Genomic DNA, 22,657 nt, shown 5'->3' on the forward strand with positions numbered 1-22,657 from the left:
TAGCTGGTCGGCTACTTTTCTATTTCATCCTGTTCAACTAAAGCTTATTGACAACCCTGTACTTGTAAACGGCTAACATTCACAAAAATCAAATCAAATTATTTAGTGTATAAAAACACATGTTTGTCATAGTAAGGGTCGGTCGGACATCCGCCCCCTACTCCACTGAGAAAATTGGCTGGAGCCGCGCATGGTTATAGGTGTTCGAAACGAAAGAAGAAGTATATTTCATTTCTAAAAATACTTTTCCGTGTATGTATTGATTTATTTTGACTATCCTTGACAATATATCTGTCAACAAAAACATCAATATAAGATAAACAATGTAAAAAGCACAAAATATATATAACTGTTCACATGTTTATAGGAATAAATAAATGATTGACATATAAGGTAATATTTTCATATCATGTCGCTTCTTGTTCTTGTGTACATAAAAATGCTGTTGATATTCAAATGGTTAAGCAACATATTGTTTCGATTTGTATTGTTTTGTTTGTTTATTTGTTTTGTTTCGTTTTGGGTTTTTGTTTGTGTGCATGCGTGTGTGTGTGTGTGTTTTGTTTTGTTTATTTATTTTTTTAATTTTTTGGAGGTGTCGGATCTAATGTTACGCTATTACAATTATAGATCATATCCTAGAAGAAAACCTCCAGGTGCTCCTTCGTGTATCATTTCAGGCACGGACGGTCGTCTGGGTAAAATCAGTAACCTTCCGTAAGCATGATGGATGACTTCCTAATATGAAAGAATTCATCTTCCCAAGCGAGGTTTCGAACCCACAGCTGTGAGGAGAAAGTAGTTTGAAGTCACGGAGGTCCCTGTTATAGCTAAAACATCACAATTTTTCGTACATGTAACTTAGAAATGCATGTGAAAACTCCATGAGTATTAATTAAGGTAGTTCTGCATGTTTGGGTCGTATTTTTTCTACAATGTAGAATTTGATTAAACTCTGATTTTTCAAAACTTCAGAATATACCTAGAAAACTCAGCAAATAAAAAGGATAAGGTCGTGTGCTTGATTTTTTGCTAGACTGATTTGAAAAATTTGGACCTCACGCAATATTTCATAATGGGAGTCTATGGGAAAATCAAAACTTTCATAACATTTTCGCGAATAGAATTTTTTCTACAATGTAGATTTTGATGAAACTTCTCACAGTTGTAAATAATCACATGACCTATATTTTGGTGAAATAAAATTTATAGGTCCGTGTGCTTATTTTTGAGGTATTTGACCAAGATTAAAGTGAACCGGACATTTCACGCTAATTTTAAGACATTTTTTTTTATTTTTTTAACGTGTCATACGTTTTAATATCATATTTTGACTTTAGAAATATAGCAACAGTGTCATTGTAATAAATTTACTCACAGGTTCCGATTAAATTATAAAATTATTTTCTTTTCCGTACGCCGAATCCAGGCTTTATTCTACGTTTTCCGGATAAATGACGTTACGCCATCACTTCCGGTTTATCAAACGTGCAGAACTACCTTAATGTTATCGTGAAGTTTAACACGCGTGATAAGATAAAGTAATCGGTGTCACTCAAGTTATGAAATATGTGCATGACCTTATCTGTACGGTTTTAAGTACAATATGTTTATGGCTTTCCATATTTCTTTTTTAATTGTATTTGGTATGAAATATAAGTGTAAGCTTCATAAGTGTTAAACTGTACAAATAACTCTTTATCCACACGAAGTAGATCTATTTAACAGTTTCAATGTTGATAGCTGCAGATGGCAACTACGAAATCAAAGAAATCCTCTACAAGGAGTCACCTGTTTGTTACAGCCATAGATCTAGGTACAACGTACAGTGGCTGGGCCTATTCCACACTAAATGAGCCTGATAAGGTACATGCCAACCAAGCATGGTTCGCCGGAGTGGGTGCGCTTGCTTCATTAAAAACACCGTCCTGTATTTTGCTGACGCCAAAGAAAGAGTTCTCCGCATTCGGCTACGAAGCAGAAACTAAGTTTGCGAGTCTAGCGGAAGACGATGAACATCATTGGTGGTATTTCTTTCGGAGGTTTAAAATGGCATTGTACAATGACCGTGTAAGTTCATTTTTGACTATGCACTAGTTCCACATAAACATTAAAAAATATGTACTTTAACCTGGAAATACCATTTATGTTATTATAATATATCTAAACAAATGTATTACTGTACAATATTCGAAATCAAAAATTTTAAGTTGGGTACATGTCTTTTGCAAGAGTACAGCGATTTCCCGTAAATACAGGATATTAAGTTTCTTTTAATGATACAGTATATACACGAACATATCACTTCAGATTACATCTATTTAACAATTTACAACCAACACTATCTGTTAAAGGGTAAAATGGCCTTGCAATTATCACAAGTTATCAATGGGGTTTAAGATAAGATTTGTGCAAACATAATATCGTGGGCTGAACGCAATACTGTAGTAACTCCTATTAAATAAAGAATGACTTACGACAATACTGCGTTCAACCCTCGATATGACCTTGAGGTAAATTCATTTGACTGCAGACATGAAACTATCAAAAATAGAAAAATAGAACAAATATATAACAATATGTTACCAAAAAGCACACTCGTTTTTATCCAGCATTTATGCATTGGATATATCCTAACGAACCGCAAAAAAATAAATACCAACACTGGTCACTGTTTTGATGGCTTGGCTTCAACGCCCAAGAACAAAATTTCGATAGAACTGTAACAGGCTGAAAATACTTCAGGCCTGACCGGGAATCGAACCCGGGACCTCTCACACCTAAGGCGGACACTCTATCACGTCGCTATAAAAGCTAACTCAATAGCAAGGAAGTATAAGTGCACCCTTATACTCTACCCTACTACATACACCCCCTCCATTTTAGAAATCGTCCTCGAATTCCAGGAGTTTGAACCTCTGTGGAACGTTCTAAGGTGTCCATTCATATCTACTCATGAGTTAATTACGTTTGACGCCAAATGTAACAGACTGAAAATACTTCAGGCATGACCGAGAATCGAACCCAAGACCTCTCACACCTAAGGCGGACACTCTTCCACGTCGCTATAAAAGCTAGCTCAATAGCAAGGAAGTAAAAGTGCACCCTTATACTCTACCCTACTACAGAACCACAATTATTTTGTCATTTTATGCCGATTGGTGTAATGAAGGATTTTAGTATTTAAAAGTGATTTCAAATAGAAGTTGATATTTTATATGATTGTGTAATCTAATTACCAATAAGCAATATTATCAATACTCGTTTCTATTCCCCGTTAAGTTACACTGGTACCGGGAACGTCAATATTTTTCCATACACTGACGTCTGAATTTCATATCGGGTGCGTGACGTAATTCAGTGTGTGTTATTGCACTATTTCTTTCTATTTAGTTCAGTATTGTCAATCCTATTCAGGCTATTGAACATATTTATGATATTAACATAATATTTATACGTGCAGGTGCGTATGTAATAAAAAGGTTATTATCTTTGCATCGGGAAATATGCACTCGTTCTTCAGCGGAAAAATATTGCGCTCCTAAAGTCCGCAATATTTCCGCTGAAGAACTCGTGCATATTTCCCGATACAAAGCTAATAACCTATAAAGTACCGATAGGAGGACGTGATTGTGAATAAACAAGGCGTTGCGTCCGATTCGTTTCCTTCTTTGCTACTGATCAACCTGTTGTTCTTGTTACTTTTCGGAGGTGTTTTAACAGGAGAGAAATCGTGTCTATATTCTGGCGATCACGTGTTGTAAAAACATCTTTTATATATGCGCGTTCCGTTCAAAGCGTAAATGCAATACGGTCCCGAAACGGATATTCCAGAAAGAGATTACATCAGCGTTAAAAACAATGCAGACGTTCCCGCGAATCTCATAAATGGCGTTGCGGGATAATATATTCGTTTGTTAGTGTTTACACGTTTCAAGCTAGAAAGGCGTTAGTGATTGTTCATTCATGAAATAACATCTTTAGACTCCCTTGGGAATGTCTCGGAATTTTGCAGATGTTATAACACGAAGAAAACATTCGTTACTCACGCTGAAGCTGTAAGTAAATTAATTATTCTCTAATCATTATTAACACTGAACTGAACCAATAAAACTGAATCAACTACTAGTACTACAGAATACAAAGACAGAATTTAGGAATAAGGCTTGTATTTGGCAGCAAATATCGAGCTAACAAAGAGAGTTAAATAAGAAAGTTCGAATATAGATACTCCTGAAGAAATTTGTTCTATCATAAAAGAATCCATTCATTTAAACGTAACGGAATGAAAACCTTTAATAACAGAAAATATATTGAAAATGATACTCATAATGTTGGTATAATCATCTACAGATTTTATGAAGTGACCGTCGTCTTCATCGCCCATACCAAACCATTGTGTCTTGATGTGACAATTCCACTACTAGCATGGTCGCAAACTAAAATTCAATTAAATGCATATATACTTTAATTTTTCTTAAAAAGGTAAAACAAAAACAATCTGAATAGCTATATTCAAAGAAAAGCCAACGATTTTAACTGTCAAATGTAAAGATTGTTTGTATCGAGCCTGTTTTGACAAATAACATATCAGGCAGATAGCTTATCTAACGTACAACTAAAATTAGGACCGTATCGTCCGTAATTAATTTGTAAATTGGCATGATCTGGTTCGAACCCGTTATCCTCGATACGTAAGACGTTAAAGCAATTAAAAGTCATGGACTCTAAGTGCTCAACGGCAGGAAGAATCTGAATGTATGAACATTTAGCTAGTATCTTTTACTATCGACAATTTTATACAAAATAAAATTCAAATCACTAACAAAATGGCAGACTAATAAGAAAATCAAAATATAAATATACTTATAAATAAAACGATCCTATGCTTAAAACATCCACAACATTCACTAGTGGTCGGCCCCTGCTGCCAGTTGCCATATAGCTCATAGGAATCACATATACTGACTTTCCGTCCCACTCGTGTACTCTGACATTTGGCCTCCTCACATTGACATTACGTCGTTTCTTGCAGACTACACACAGTGACATTCCGTCACTTCTTGCAGATAACTCTCAGTGACATTCCATCACTTCATGCAGATTACTCATAGTGACATTCCGTCACTTTATGCAGATTACTCACAGTGACATTCCGTCACTTATGCAGATTACTCAGTGACATTCCGTCACTTCTTGCAGATTACTCACAGTAACATTCCATCACTTCTTGTAGATTACTGACCACTTCTTGCGGATTACTCACAGTGACATTCTGTCACTTTACGGAGATTACTCACAGTGACATTCCGTCACCTCAAGCAGAATTCATGCACTGACATTCCGTCAACACCTAACAATTAACCTACTAAAATTATACAAATAGATATTTCGTTTCAACTTCAAATTTGATACATAATACACGAATTGTAATGCTCAACTGTGATTTATTTTCATAATGTCTCTATACGAACACCTATGTGAAACAAACATGAAACAATAATGAATTACATGTATTACTATTCACACGTTCATTTACATAAATCTTATAATGTTTGTATTAGTCTATATATATTCAATCAAATACCGAGATTTAAAGACACTGACAAACGGTCTTTTAAACTGTCCTTTACATACCCATCCCTTGCCGCGGAGGATTTCCACCTGCCATGTCTCTGCCATAACCGCTCAGAGGTATTGTTATTAGCTGAAGTACTGGCACCTCCAGAACGGAAACTATGAAGGCTGTAACGAGAAGCATCTAAACCCAACGAACTCATCATATTTTTGAAACTATCACGAACACTGGAATAGGATAAAGGTTTGTCGCAATTTGGTCTTAGAACGTAAGTGTTTTTACCTTAGAAAACTGTAACGGTCTAAATATAAATTCATCAGAAGTTGGATTAATGCCAGCTTGTAACAAATACCTCTCGAGAAGAGCGACAGGGCAAGAGAAGTTTCCAGTCCTAGAAACAATGACAGTGTTTCCATCACTTAACACATCAGTCTTTGAATGTTCAACATGTATTTCACAATGAGTATTGAAATTTTTTATGTCTGATCTTTTTATGTGTAACGATTCATTTATACGAAAGAAACCAGCAAATGATAAAACAAAGAAACAAATAAGTCTTAAATTTCCCAAAGAACTGTCCTCAGCAGCATAGTGTTGCACTAATTTTATTAGTATATCTGAAGTAACCGGTTCCTTCTTGTTAATGGGTTTAGCTATCATTCTAATACAACCATTGAGACATAATTTTAACCATTCATCTGAACACGGATTTGGTGAAAAAGAAACATTGTGTGCCCAGTTAATGGCATAAAAAATCATATTTAATTTAGACTTGCTACACGAATGACAGTTATCGTCCTGTAAAACGGAAACTAAATAAAGTGCTACCGTTACTGGCGTAGCGGGTAGAGCGGTTAACTGGACAATGGTACACCATTCTCTAAACTTCTTGAAAGCTTGAAAATAGCTACGTGTGGTAGATGGTTCTTTTCCCCTCATGCACACTTGTTGCACTGCTGAGAACAGATCTGTATTGAAATGACTGGCTTGAATTTTGACATCATTCCATCTGTTTGTTTCAAACAAATCTGTAAAACCATGAGAAGAAATATAATATACATGTATTATATTATGTAACGAAACTAAGATTTTATGATACATCAGAGCAGTCTAACTTCACTACCAAAACTTTGCGGTGAATTTTTCTGAACCGAAAATAGTGTCTTTGTTACGACCTTGCATATAAATATTACTTGGGTCATTAAACAATAGCATGTCGGAAATATATGGCTTAAAGACCGAATGCTCACTAACTATCAAAGGAAAAAAGGGACTAGATGGCCGATAAGGTGCTACTAGAGTACCTTTCGCTGTACAAAATAACAAAAAATGAGCGCTTTGGGCATTAAATACACCGGCGGTACTAACCAGTTGTTAACCTTGGACCAGCTGACCGAGAAAGCATCTACAGCCTCGGAATCAGGGGTCCAGAATAATGAATTATAACGAGGCAACTTAGTATTGTATTCATTGGCAAAGCGATCAACTTCATGAGGCCCGAACATATTGTCTATGAAATGGAAAAAATCTGGTGTTACACCGTAATCATCGTAATCTAATAATCTGCTGAGCTCATCAGCTGTAATATTCTTATCTCTACTAATCCAGGTTGGTTCCAAGGAAATACCATTGCTGGCACATACGTTAAAAACTTCTAAAGCCATATTCTGCAGATTGACATTCATGCTACCTTTATTAATAATATGTACACAATTTTTGTTATCAGTGTTCCAAACGACTCTTTTTCCTCGTAACTGATTTTTAAATGAACATAGCGAAAACTTTATTGCTAAAAGTTCTCTGAAAGTAGAACTTTGATTTTTCTCGAAATCTGACCAAACCTTGTGTGCAATATCACCACAACACTCGATATACCCTGCACCTGCCACTGCCGAAGCATCTGAGTAAACTATCTCTGCAGGAAGATAATCCTGAAAAAGCACTTTGTGAAAAGAGGAATCGAATACAGTTTTCCAAAATTTTAAGCAATTCCACAGACGTGTAATATCTATATTTTTGTCCCAACTAACTCTTGTCTCTATGAAACCATAAAACGGTTTTGTTTGCAACAAACAAACATTACCTAGGACGGGTGCCATGGATATGATTTTACCAGATAGCTGAGCAAGTTTCCTGGCAGACGAAAAGGGGAAGTAATCTAATACTTTCTGTAGGCATTCTCTTGTGCTTACTATTCTCCTAGTAGGGATACGCAGACATCCATTCTTAAGATCCCAAACATAGCCTAACCATTCTAAACACTGAATTGGCAGAAAAATAGACTTTTCTAAATTTACCAAAAACCCCGCCTTTTTGAGAGTGTCGAAAACAAAGTCGGCATCTGACTTAGCCAGTTCGTAGGTGGCATTTATACCCCAACCATCGTCCAGAAACAAGACTATCCTAATACCGAATGAACGCCAGTACTTAACAAGGGGACGTAACCCTTTTGTGAAAATGAAAGGGGCAGATGATAATCCGAATGGTAGCACAGAGAAAAAATACTTAATTTTGCCTTCCATTTGCCATGAAAAACCAAGATATGTATGATGTATTGGTTTTATGGAAAAATGATGGTAACCTGAACTGAGGTCGAATTTGAACATGAAACCATTAGGAACCAGAAATTCCTTGGCTACTTTGAAATCTTCGAATTTCACTTTCTGTTTTTTGACATATGTGTTCAAAACGCTCAAATCTAAAATCAAACGTTTTTTGCCGACGCTATTAATAGCAACTGATAAAGGGTTAACATTATGAGGTAAAAAGGGCACCTGATAGACGCAGTTTTTATCTAACAGTTTTAAAATTTCAGACTTCACAAAATCATAATTTTCTAAAGCAGAGCGATTGTTCTTCAAAACAAAAGTAGGTGGATTTACAATGAAAGGTATTGTATAACCATGCTCAATAACAGATAAGATGTCAGTGTTTGCTTGAATAGTATCTTTCCAAAACGGAAGTGCAGCTTGAAGTCTCTTTTTAACAGAACGATCCGAAACAGAAAATGAGCTTTCAATTGTCTCACAAAATATTTCAGTGAAATCTAAATCAGGAAGAAATTCTGACGATTCAGCAAAAAGCCAATACTTATCGTCCTTACATTGACAATCTGAAACTTCATTTTTCTTTTGTCTCTGGCTTGGCACTGGTATTGTCCAGGATGGGGACTGCCGACCTTCTTGAGGTTCCAGACTCCAAGGGTCGCTCGACACTGGACATCCTGAGATGGGCGGCGCAGCCGGTTGCGAAGTGACCCACTCTTCCGCATGCGTAACAAACGATGTCTCGACTGCCAACGGTTTTCTTTTGTCCCGCCACTGTATTTCTTTGTAGTTCTCTCCGATAGCTACGAAAAGACTGTCAAAACCAAAAAGTATTTATTTATTTATTTATTTATTTATTTCTATCCTAACGCTACTTATTTCAAATAATGCTAAACGAAATTCAGAGGAGTATTTTCATAAAACTTAATAGAACTGCATGCTACGCCTAAGCATTTTGCTTTTGAAATATCCTCCCGCATAAGGGGTGAAGAAATATAATGAAACTTTACACACATTGTATAATAGAATAGCCAAAACACAGTGTGCGCGCTGCATAATTCAGGTTAATAACCGAAGATAAATTTGGCTTTATAAATACTTTTTCGTGCAGAAAGAATTAATAAACTCTCATTTCAGATATTTTTGACAAATAATACAATATAAATTAATAAATCAACTACTTAAATCGTGTACAGACTAACAACTAAATTTTATGGTGATAAACGGTCAATGACATTATCGGGGAGCAAATTCATATATTAACAAAACGCGATAACTGTGGCCTTTATTTACTAATACCGGATCAACCCATAACAATGAAATAGGGAATCAGGTGGAAACATTACATGACAAATATCTTATATCGCAAAACCGATGTAAATAGCGGCGTGGTCTAGTGGTTAACACGTATGATTTGTAAGCTTACAATGCTGTTTCGAATACGGGACGAGCTACTTTTTTTTAAATTTTCTAACACGATTTTACCTGGAGAAGAATGCAGGTAAAACTATTGGTATCATGATTTTCTTGTGCACTTATACTAAGTTAATATTAATATTTTTCACAGGATCTCATATTAGAATCGATATTAAATCTATTAACATTGCAAAATGAATAGAGAAAACTCTTGCAAGAATGAAAGCAAAAATAAATACAAAAGATGATATAAAAAAGACCTGCAAAAATAGAATTAGTAAAACCATTTTTAAAAAGAAGGACTCGAACCTACACCATACAAACATAAAAAGAATAGAGATCCAACACACTATCCACTTGACTACAAATCTGTTATAGAATGACGTATCGTGTCTAGAGTAAAGAATATACTACAATATACAAATTTACACCACTTATCGGAAAATACACCTGCTTTACCTGTTTTTGGATTTTACCAAGTACCGTTAAAACAAAATTATCGCGATCCATTAATACTAACTTACTATTCGATATATAAGTAAACAATAACAGCCAACAATGAATTCGCCGTGGGAAAGTTTTAACAAGTCCTGCACGGAAATCACGTGAAAGTGACGCCGTTTACTATTTATCTGCTCGATTAAAGGTCGAGCTTGTATCTGTAATGTAATAGATTTTGATCTTTATAATTCTTTACACATGTACCTATTTTACGGTATATATTACAAACTCAAGTACGCAGTGGACGCCCAAACGATATTTGTGTATCCGTGAAGCCATTGTAAATGAAAATAAAAAACGAAAAAATTACCTGGTTACTATTACCAGCTGAGCTATTATCAGACTCAAACTTTTTAGACTTTTCCAACTTTGCCTTGGCCCTCTCCTCGGCTCTACGAATCTTTTTATCGTCATCAGAGTCGCTAGCGACTTCGTTCTGCTCATATTCCTGTATAGTTAACCAGCCTGCCGATGAAGAATCTGCTATACGGATAAGTTTATTCCTATGCTTTATCTTACTTTTGGCTTCCTCCAAGAAATCAGTGGCCTTACTGGCGTTTCTAAGATTAATAGCTTTCTGAGCCGAGTCTAATAAATCTGCTATATCAGCATTAAAAAGATACTGCTTTCTATTTGAAACGTTTTTGAAAGATAATGAATTATCAGTTCGTACCTTTTTTCGTACGTTTTCTGCTGCCCATTCGGAATCTTCTTTGAAGTCTCGCTTCAATTCTGTGAACTTGGAGTTAAAATATCCTTTGAGTTCTTCCACGATTTCCTTCCTAAACCCAGGAGGTGCTTCCGAAGCTATATTTTGTGAAATTCTCCCACGTTCCCTTGTATCGAGCTCAGTATCCGACATATCCAATGTATAGTTTTGCTGCCAAAAACTTAGCCTCGAGTGGCGATAAACCGCGCAAACACTGCTTTTATATCCCGATAAAGCTATAACGCATGAAAAACACTGGTGAATACCCGCCAAAATGTACCGCTAACTTGACCAAAACTTGCAAAACTGGTTAATATCGAAACGCGAATAATTACATTTATCTTTACAAGCAAACATAGGAAGTGACGTTATGCCTATAATCTTAACACATTTTTCGCACAAAAGTCACGTTACGTGATGACGTGCCAAATTTACAACATCCAGATTGCTTTAAACATGATCCAACATGATTACGTCTGATCTGCTGTTAGCTTTTTATGGTTTCAGCCCTGTCTACCATATGAATAAAAGTTTCTGTCTTGGCGTTTTACCAACGTGTCCACTCCTCACAAAAATATGTCAACAGTTCAATTTCGAGCACTATTGGGAATTCCATATTTCACTGGCGATTGCAACTGACTCAAAGTGTAAAGGAACGTTAAATTTTAAGGACTATGCTATTTCGACAATGCAAAATTCGTATGTAAAACTGAGATTGTCGTAACAACGCGAGAAATGCACGGGGATCAAAAAGAAACTAATAATTATAAGAAAATGTATCTCCGAATAAATTATAAAGTATCAATGACACTCAAAAACATGTCCCAACAGTGCACTAGAAGAAAATGCATAGAAATTTTTGGGGTAAGTATTTGGTACCGTAAGTCTCTCATATATATACAATATATATATTCTTCAATCAAGGATATGTCAGTGTAAATGAGCTGAGCGTTAGCTTTCTAAGAAAACGCCGTTAAACTATGTTACACGAATCACACGTGCACCGCTCTTTTACAAAACTGTGTCCGCCATGTTTTCTTCAGTGAACGAAATAAAAAGGAGTATTTTACCTTAGATTTCCTTATTGTAGAGTACGATTGACTTTCTAATCTAAATGAAACATCACTTTTTTATAACATCCCACTGTCCGATCTTTCTGATCACTTAACGATCACTCACAATTACAAAATAAAACCAACGTATCATCAAAATTATCACTTTACACGGCTTCATGGACATCACGGCCTACTAACATTAAATTTGTAATCATGCGCCAACCGAACAAATGATGAAAGATCGGTACTTTTTCAAAGACATGTTTTATTTCCTGTAATTTTCTGATATTCTAACCTTCAAACAACCGAATTGTATGCACAGAAATAACGAAACATTTATGCAATATAGCTTTTAGTATAAATTTTGGATCTATCTTTTTCCAGCCCAACAACAGACATGTATATGTCACAAACCCGGCCTGTCCTCGAAATCAGTGTCAAAGGTTACTAGAACATAAATACAATAAATAAACAACCGCTTACTATGTTCTTGTAAGTCCTGTAAGATGAAACGGCTCGTGTTTATACATTCATATATATTCCGTATCGGGAACATTGACAATCACAAGTCGATCCTTACCACGAACATGAAAACAGTTACTTTTATGCCTTTGTTTACATTTCAAAAGTAACTATTCACATATACGTTCAAGAACGTAAATTTCGTGCTTTCCGACCCACATGGTGTGTAAACTTCTGTATTTAAAAGTATGGTGTATTCGGCAAACCATTTGTAACTTCCAACGTGGTAAATGTCATTGTCAGTTATATTTACGAAATTTAATTGAATATTTATGTTTTATACTTGCAAAAGAAAAACTTGATGGTCATGGTCGCTGGCTTCGAATTCCTCGCCCATCACCGACGTGGGATCAAAAACCCACTTGAGGTGTGAAACTTTTCACGTAAGGAAGCCATCCAACTGAGGTTAGTGTCTCGATCTAGGTACTAGTCTGAGCCTCAAAAAATGTCTGGAGGGACCCCTGGAGCCTTTCACCACCAACAAAACCTGGGAAAAGTTCATTGTGTCGTTTCGGTGTTACTCACAATCAAACAAAATAAACATTGTTCCCGTTTTTGTTTGTTTGTTTTATATAAATGAATATGCAAAAAGGGTTTGTTTGTTTCAGTGTAACGTCAAAATATAATATTACAATTATATATCAACAGTGAATGCCACATGCATTATTTGTTCACGAGGGGTTATGCTTTAATCTTACAGGTAAAACAAATATATTCCTATTGTATAAAGGGTTAAGGTAAATATACATGTATATGTGTGTGTACTCGTGGAATTAAATGTTAAGTGTAAAAAGTATATATTCACAGTTCAAATCATCCATGCTAAATAATACGTACGATATGTTTGCTTTCTCACTGTCTAACATGTTCGAAATGATTTATTCGATTTTTATCATAGAGTTCTAGTTTATTTTTCACCTTAAATTAAAGCAAACGTGTTCCATATAATTTAAACAAACTCTGAAGTTTAGTAGGTTGTAGCATTCTCTAGGTCAATGGTATTTTTATTACCTTCTGTAGTCAGTCATTATCTATTGTGAAAAAAAACTCTTTTTAACCAAAGTGGAAAAATTCAGGTACTTGAAAATGCAGCTTTCTAAAGTTAGAATTCTCGATGTCATTTGTCAGACATACCTTGTAAATAAATAATATTATTACAAAATTAATACTGCTATTTCTTTTATTGCACTTTGCGGACTTATGATAAAGTTATTTATGTGCATCTGTTCACAACGAAGCACTGACCCTGAGGACTATGTATGGGAAAATATAAGAGTGAACTAAGTGTTGACTGAAAAAGGGCAACATTTATTTTGCCGAACAATACCTTAACAAATATATATTTTCACATATCTGGGCGAAAAATACCGCTTAACAAATATATATTTTCACATATCTGGGCGAGAAATACCGCCATTGCAAAACAATACATTAAAAAAATATATATATTTTCACATGTCTGGGCAGAAAATACCGCCGAAAAAATACCTTAACATTTTATATTTTCACTATCTGGGCGAAACATACCGTCCTTAACAAATAGATATGTTCTCATATCTGAATGGAGTTACAGTCCAATACCATAACAAATATATATATTCACATATTAGGGCGGATATAACCGCCGAAAGCATATTAAGAAATGTAAATGAATTTGCATATTAAGAGAAATCTTTCAAAATTAGAAAATTGTCACTTGAAAGAGGAGGCGGAATAGCATGTGGTGGTAAGATAAAACCAGAAATTAGCCAAAATAAAATTAAAGAAAGAAGCGTGCTATTCACTCTTGAATGCTGACGAAGAAGGAAGATGCCGTTTCACGATTGGTTCAACGGTATAAAAGGAATTCATTGATTGGCTTTTACCGTAGTATATAAATTAACATATTTCAGAATAGGACCGATTTGCTCCAAATGTACAACAATGACATAAATAATTTTATCTACCTATAAAATTCATATATATATATATATGAACAGTACAATTCCTGTAAATGAGCACTACGTAAGCGCTCAGGCCCCTCTCGCACACCATACCTATAGTTCGGACTTCTTTAATGTGTAAAGGCATGTGCACAAAAATGACAAATTTTGCCAACACCTGGTAAATTGTAATGTGTTTTTTAGAAAAGTAATAAACGGAAATAGAAAAATAGCTCTCAGTTCATTTACACGGATAGTTTAGCTTTATTATGTATGTTATAGTTTTTCGCAGTTATGAACGATGACATAGAATACTTACCCCGAAAATTGTGACACGAACATACTGATAACTTTTCCCACTTTACTTTTTAAATTAAAGTAAGAGTTCAGCACTTCATGGTTTTGATGTATTGTCACATTGGAATAACGTTTGTTTTACAGTAACTTCGAAATTAATCAGAAATAATATCATGTACCCCACCCACCTAATTCATAATTTCAAAATAGCATAGGCCTTAATAAATTCGGTATTTGAAGAATACTGAATTCACGCAATTTATCAAAACTAATAAGTGCTAACGGTACAAAGATAATATAAGTCGATGATGGTATAATACTAATTTCTATAGAACGCGTGGGTAAGTTTTGAATAGATGCAGTTAGTTTTATGTCATGTGAACTAAGCCTGATAGACAAACTCGTAACCGTATCTATTCGATATATACCCTCGTTGCGTTCGAGTATATATGGAAAAGACACGGTCACGAGTTTGTCTATCCTATACTTAACAATGTGTTCAATGTCTAAATATTTCATTGAATGAATGTAGCAGCATTATCAGTATTTTATGTATAAGTTGAGGTTAGACCACATTTTTGTTTCTACAGGGTAAGATAGTTATTTATCAATGTTTTTAAAACTGTACTGAAAAGATACAGACTTAGTAAGATTGCAGATCAAATTGTGGAAAAATATTTATTCAGGGAGTATATTGTCCATCTGTAATCTTGTAGAATAGCTGTATTATACTAGTATGATCATAATGATTTTCACGAAGTTTATATTGGAGGAAAAAGTAGGTCACTAGGTTGTGGTGGGTATTTAAACATCAATATAGTGTCCTTTCATTGAACAGCTCAACTGTATTGGTATTCTTTTATTGCAAATGCGTGGCTTTGAGACTGTGTTAATGGTGCTCTGTGCTTCCGAGAAATCTTCCCTTCCTTATTATCTTTTGTATATACATGTCGAAAACTATACACCATATTTTGTTTCAGTAATGTGTCCAAAGATGCTAATGTCTTTAGAAATAATCTCTAAGTTGCACACTTAACTGGTTTTAGTACGTATTCAGTTAAAAAAAGGCTCAACATAGCATACGAATACTGCATTAAACAAATTTGCACCCAACTTGATGTTAATGTATATCTGTTATACGACGAGGTTCGCAGTTAAACACTATACTTTGTTTCTACAATAACAAGTATGTCCAGTTCTGTGCATCATTTTGTTAATTTTACATACACACACTATATATTGTTTATCAGCACATGTATTGGGTCCTACGTTACAGAACATTTTTGCAAGTATGTACGAATACTGTACAACAAATTAATTTAGGTTTAGGATTGATTACAAAAAAAACTTGTCTGTATTGTTTGATTCTTGCAATATTGGAACGAGGATTTTTGCCATTTTAATACATTTACGTAGTTCTGTTAATTTTTTTACTACACTGTGAAATGTCTCACTGTTGTGTGCATACCCCAATGATGTTTCGGTGTTAATCACGCCAAAATACGATATTTTTTATTAAGAAAATAAAGTCTTTGTTGCATAATTATATACATGTAAGGATGATTTTATCAGATAAATCATTTAAGATATACTTGAAGTTTTTATCAATATTTTTACTTTGAATTCCTTGGAGACATGACCTAGACATATCTCTCGGGTACGTAAGTCTAAAGCAAATATTGCTGAGGGTGAACGATTCCCATTGTTTGCATATGCCCACGCCAGCCAATATATCATATTGCACTGAAGTGGGGGTATGGGAAATTGCTAAAGCAAAATGTACCATAAAAATGTACTTTAAAGAAAACAAGTAAAGAACCTAGTAATTTAAACTAAAGTTATTCTGTGTGTTCTTAACAGTCATGTTGGTCTGATAATAACATTTTGTCTCTCCTTTCGGATTTGCATACTTCCCGCTTTCCTAAATTAAATGAACTTCTACATTGAATCGAATAATATTTCGATACTTTTCTTGCTTACATTTTTCTCTATTAGAACTTGAGCCACCTTTCTACTATGGAAGACATATCAGGAAAGAAACTTCCAGCGTTGGAAATATTTGCTCATGCTATACGATATCTGAAGAACAATTTCAGGGAAACAATCGATAAGAGGCTTCAGGATGTCCAAGATACTGATGTGAACTATGTCCTTACCGTTCCAGCAATTTGGGATGACATGGCAAAGCGATTCATGCGACAAGCAGCGACTGAGGTAATTATGATTCTTAACAATTAAGGACATGACACTAATGTTTCGTCTGACAGGACAAGCACCGGTACATGTATTTCTACCCTCTCTTTCAATATTACAGTGTACGGCAGTAAAGTTAATATGAATATATCATTGAAGCTTACACATCACTATCAATGTCAATGTATAAATGAGTAAGTACCATTTTCATTTGGAGTTCTTAATTCACCGTTGGCATGCTCGATAACGTAACTATTTTGTCTTAATAGTTTTCTTTTAATTTTACACTACAGGCTGGAATTACTAACGACCAACTTACTATTGCACTAGAACCTGAGGCAGCGTCCATTTGGTGTCAGGGACTGCAAACAGAGATTCGGCGTGCCAACAACACAACAGATACTGGTATTTCATCTGTGGGTACGAGATATATGATTGTGGATTTAGGAGGTAAGTCAAATTAATCTTATTTGAAATAAAGGTCGTAACGTTTAGCTACATAAATATTTCATGAACTTGATCAATTACATAATAATCTGAGCATTCTAATAAATTGCAACAAATAAATTTTACACTAAAATAAAAAAAATTGGTTATTACAGAAAAATAGTTAAACTAAAATGTAAAATGTACATGAAGGTTTTATTACAAGAATGCCTAGATGTTCATAATAAAGTATCTTAGTAGACACTTGTTGTTGTATTTAACATTAGACTCAACATATATATATCGAAATACAATGTATTTATAAACCAGGAGGAACTGCAGACATTACTGTTCACGAGAAGGGTCCCAGCAACACGCTGTTGGAGGTACATAAAGCTACATGAGGTGCATGGGGTGGGACTGAAGTTGACAAGAATTACACACAACTTCTCGCACGAATAATTGGACCGACCGAATGGAAGAAATATGAACAAAAGCAGCAAGAAGATCTACTTGACATTCATAGAGATTTTGAAACGAAAAAGAGAAATATATCGACTACTTCTTCTGGTAAAATCACCGTCAAAGTTCCTTTGAGTCTGAAAGAAGCTTATGAAGAAACAGGAAGGTCTGTTTCCGATGTTAAAGGACGGTTTTCTGATACGATGGATTGGAAAGGTGACAAAATCAGGATAGATTCGGCAATAATGAAAAAATGTTTCGAAGGTCCAGTGAGTAATGCCATCACGCATGTTAAGGGGATTCTATCAGAGGCAAATATGAGCAATGTGAACAAGATCATGTTGGTAGGAGGTTTTGCAGAGAGCCCATACGTTCAGCAGACCTTCAAAGAACACTTTAAGGACAAACAAATTATTATACCCACTGAATGCGGGCTTGCAGTCTTGAAAGGAGCCGTACTCTTCGGACAAAATCCTACAGTAGTCACAGCAAGAATCGCACGGTACACATACGGCATGGATATCTGTGTTCCCTTTGATCCTAAAAAGCACCCTGAAGAAAAGCTTCTTGACACGGACTATGGGCAGTTATGCTCAGATTCATTTTGGAAAGCAGTTGAGATAGGACAGGTGGTGAAATACGGGCATGAAGTGTCAAGGATTGGAGGAGCCGTTAATGATGACCAAACACACCTTACCCTTAACATTTTCAAATCAGAACAAAGAAATCCGCTGTATACCACTGATTCGAGTTGTGAAATGATTGGTTCTGTTAGAGTCCCTCTGGATACAGCATTGAAGGCTCATGATAATAATGTCGAAGAAATATTTACATTTGGAGGGACAGAGCTGATGTTTACATCACGACATATGTCTACTGGAGTAACTGAAAAGCTAAACTTAGATCTTTAAAGCAAACTAAGGAATCGACCAATTCTCTCAGATCTAGATATTTATAGTTTAGGGTTAAATCAATGGTCTCGAGGAAATCAAAACCCGTTTTTAGTAGCTTTATTGATTAACCTCACATGAGTCAAGGAAATCTAACTGTTGTAAGGATTTATAAGGAGGTTATGAGCTTATTTAAGACACACTGCTTGTTCGGTTTTGTCAGTTCTTTCCTCTTTGACTTTGTCTGACGGGACAGGTGGAAGACTCTGTGATTGTTACTTCTAACAGCCCTTTGGGACTGAGCTTCTTTGATATTAGCCGTCTGATTTGTTCCTCGAACCCTTGACTGTGTGTCTCTTTGTTGCTCTGTTTCATACTTGCTTTATGTATATGTGTATCTGGTTCTATGGGTTTTCTATCTATATAATTATATTACTCAAGATTTTAATATTTTATGTATCATGTTTTGCTACCAATACGTGTATAAAGGATAGCGAGGAGCATCTAAACATAGCTTTCATAGCAAGGATAAATTTTGTATTGTGGCCCGAATAGTTTCTTGAATAAATTGAGCACATGTAATTTATAGGCATTTATATTCAATTGGTTACTTAAGATGAATAGAGAACTAAGGGTTGCCACAAATGAGTAATTCTTGAGTACGATAAATGAATGATTGCATTGAATTTCCTAGCTTATAGAGATCTAAAAACTATACTGGGGTGTCGTAAACCAGTTGTTTACAGATTCTCTCTATAAGTGCAATTTGGTCCTTTTTGTCTCAAATTGCAGTGTCATGAAACACGTTTTATCGTATACACCTTTCACGAACAGACTCAGTCACAGCGACACTGTTATTATTTGCTTGGTTGTTGCATTTTACACTTCCACAGGTTCGTCTTATAGATTTTATTATTCATCAGATACTCGACTGCAGTGCAAGCTGAAAATGCTGTACAATTAAGAGCCATGTCATATCTTTCTAAAAATATATTGTATCAACGCGTTTTGTTGAATATCTTGCGATTGGTATAGAGCTAGGCTGATAAAATGGCGTGCCAGTAAAGGATCGAACCTGTTTGTAATTCTGCTATTGTGGATGAAAATATTGTATTATTTCATTGCCCTGTGTACAACGCTCTTCGAACAGAATTGTTGTAAGAAGCTTCAAATTTGAATAAATATTTCAACAATTGTAATGATAAAGAAAAAATGCTTTGTTACTTTCAAATCTTGAAATAGTATTTCGACTGCCAAAAGGTGTTTAACACTTTAAATAGGAGAAAATCGTTTTATATAGTAAGGTCATATAAACATATATTGTGTTATAGTTCTTCGATTTTAATTGTGGTTATGTACAAACTATTTAGGACTGTTTTGTATGCTCAGACAGTTTGGTTAAGTAAATGTTTAACGTGTTAACACTTCAGTTTTAATTGTGACATCCCGCACACTAAATTAGAACCATAAGGCTTGTCAGTACAGGAGTTTTAGCAAGTATAGAAGTTCTCATTTCATGCATTTGTACGAATAATTTTATCAGATGTAATATCTTGTAAAACCCTCATATTTCTTGTCAGAAAGGTTTGCATGATATTTACTGCTATTGTTGTGTATATAATGTATTTTCAAACTATTTTTACGATTCATTGTTCAATAATGCGGCCCTTTTAGACTTGTTTTTAGCTTCAATTAAAACTTTAATTATTGAAATGATCTAATTAATCTACAAATTCTGCTTTGTTCCATGTAGCTTAAGATATATCTTTTAAAAATAAAATAAAGCGGCTGCCAAGAGAAGTTGTGTCGTGAAAACAGTGCAAAAGTTCAAAGGCAATGTATTGATAAAACTAATGCTGTTAAATAGGGACATACACAGCCTCTATTTAGATGTTCTGTGATTTCAGACATACATACTATAAGTTTCATCCAATAAATGATGCAACTGCCTTAATACATTTCGAAGTATACTGAATAAATCTAAATCTAATGCCTCATATTTTGTCGAGAAATTCTATGTAAACATGTAACATGTATGAAAGTATGAAGAAGAAAAAAGCACAAATATGTATTTCAAAAGTACTTTTTGGCGTAGCACATGCGCGATGTTCGCGGGCACGATATTGTCGCATCTAGCGCGGAATCATAAATTACTGAAATGTATTATTTTTATGATATAACTACTGTTTCAGATGATATGTTGATTACAATATGTGTCTGCTAATAGTGTAACGCATCGTTTCGGTTTGAAAATTACCCAGTCATTTGAATAAAGCACAAATACGGATTATACACATGAATATAATTGAAATGTTTCGAAAACTGTCGTTTCTAGGGCAGCTGTGCCGACTGCCATATAGATAGCTGGCCAAGTAAGTATTTGTCAATCGCTTATTTAGCTTCAGACAATGCCTAGGTTTTATACCTGACTCCTACAAACTGTTACGGAAATATAATCTCGTGGCTGTACTAGATAAGTTTGTACGAACTGGTGAATTCTCTACAAAACAGACATGAAAGAACATGTTAAATAAGCAAGTCGTTTTAACACCTATGTAAAAAAGAACGGAATCATTATACCACCGGAGACCGGGTGCTGAATTACCGTCCAACGGCAGGTAATGCGTGTGAAGTTTGGTCTATTGCCATTAGTACAACAGAGTAACGTCCTCGAAAACAGTTTCACGGATATATAACTCTGCTCAATATTATGTGAAAATTTAATTGACCATGTTATTTACTTTTGCCTCGGTACATCTTCAGCGCGAATTTCCATGTGGAACCATGTGATAAATTCTCGGGCAATTAACTTTCAGAAAGGATATAATATCGCTGACACACAAGAGGCAGAGCCTCACATTTTAGTATTTTATTCATGAAACTCGTTTATAAATTCAGTATGAAAAGATCCTCTACATGTATTGATTAAATTTCGGTGAGGCGTTCAAATATAGATACATTATAATAAACGTATTTATAAGATTTCCAAATTGTTCTTTTATTTCGATTTCGACAAGATCATGTTTGTTGGGGGGGGGGGGGGGGGGTTGTTGTTGTTTTTTTTTTCAAAAATTAATACTCACTGAAAACTAATTAATATCAGTATGTTTAACTAAATTTCTTCTCCCAGGATTGTCTCGTTGCCTCGTTAACTTTCGTTACGAACAAGATAGACTCACAAAGGAAATTGCGTAACATTATTTTGTCTTTATTGGCTTTATGTATATGCATGGATATGTATATAGTGCACATATAGAAAACATAATGAAAGCCATTTATCATTGTACCTTTTCCATCTTTTCCTTAACTGGATATCAATTTAAATATTGTACTATTTTTCTCTTTGACAGTGTCATTACTGAAACTTAAAGCTATTTGAATTATTTTATATATTAGCAGGTTTAATATTTGTTGCAAGATAGTATTATGTAGACATTGTTAAGAATAATATAGTCTTTTCTATATATGTTCAGCTCTTCATTAACGTTGAAAGAAATAAAGTATCTATCTATATTATTTTTATCTCGTTCGTTTGCGGAAGAATATATATTGCCGCTACAGATCTCGTTTAATTTCTTGATACAAAGCTAATAAACAAAATCCGCGTTCCATAAGTCATGGCCTTCAGGAAAATTTGGGTACATTTCTTCTAAACGATTAGTCACGCCATATTATATACTTAGCAACTTTTGTAACTCAACACTTTTCGTTTTCTTTCAGTTATCTCTGTCAAACATTGACTAGTTTATGATCTTATATGGTTGAACCAATAAGCCATCAGAAAAATATTTACGTATTTTGAGTCAGGCCACTGTCAAACAATAACCATATTAAACAGAAATATCCAAAAATAAACCTATTTATATTGATCTGCCTAACTGACAAGTTATCTTAAACGAACAGTATTAAATGATCAGTTAAGTAAACATAACAACAATAAAATCGGGCGTAATTCTTTGAGCCAGTGTAACACAAAATGAGTGCAAGCTGGTACTTTTGCGTCTATGAGAAGCTTAGACTGGAAACAAATGTGGGTGGGGTAATTTTTTTAATTCTGTCAAAATGACAGAGAATAGATTAATGTTTTGTGTATGAATATATGGAGAGACGTTATTTAATTGTTTTAATTGTAATTTTGGA

The 22,657-nt window shown here is 34.7% G+C and overlaps 1 protein-coding gene across 2 annotated transcripts; it reads left to right on the plus strand.

Annotated features, from left to right (window-relative positions):
* The first annotated feature begins 243 nt into the window (after positions 1–243).
* Positions 244–19,935, plus strand: LOC123526261 (heat shock 70 kDa protein 12A-like). 2 transcript variants are annotated; one of them, XM_045305338.2, is made up of 5 exons: positions 244–393; positions 1,744–2,070; positions 16,542–16,760; positions 17,033–17,189; positions 17,496–19,935. In XM_045305338.2, the coding sequence occupies exons 2-5, from the start codon at positions 1,750–1,752 to the stop codon at positions 17,567–17,569; spliced, it is 771 nt and encodes a 256-aa protein (XP_045161273.2). In that variant the 5' UTR covers positions 244–393; positions 1,744–1,749; the 3' UTR covers positions 17,570–19,935. The 2 variants fall into 2 exon arrangements, with proteins under 2 accessions (XP_045161273.2, XP_045161272.2); XM_045305337.2 differs by having other exon boundaries at positions 274–393; positions 1,729–2,070.
* Positions 19,936–22,657: the final 2,722 nt, after the last annotated feature.

The sequence above is a fragment of the Mercenaria mercenaria genome, chromosome 14 (assembly GCF_021730395.1).
Source record: "Mercenaria mercenaria strain notata chromosome 14, MADL_Memer_1, whole genome shotgun sequence".
Taxonomy (NCBI): Eukaryota; Metazoa; Mollusca; class Bivalvia; order Venerida; family Veneridae; genus Mercenaria; species Mercenaria mercenaria.

Coding starts and splice junctions, on each gene's coding strand:
- LOC123526261 (XM_045305338.2), top strand. CDS start 1,750: ATGGCAACTACGAAATCAAAGAAATCCTCTACAAGGAGTCACCTGTTT. Junction 16,761..17,032: donor TGCGACAAGCAGCGACTGAG/GTAATTATGATT, acceptor TTTACACTACAG/GCTGGAATTACTAACGACCA. Junction 17,190..17,495: donor TATGATTGTGGATTTAGGAG/GTAAGTCAAATT, acceptor TTTATAAACCAG/GAGGAACTGCAGACATTACT.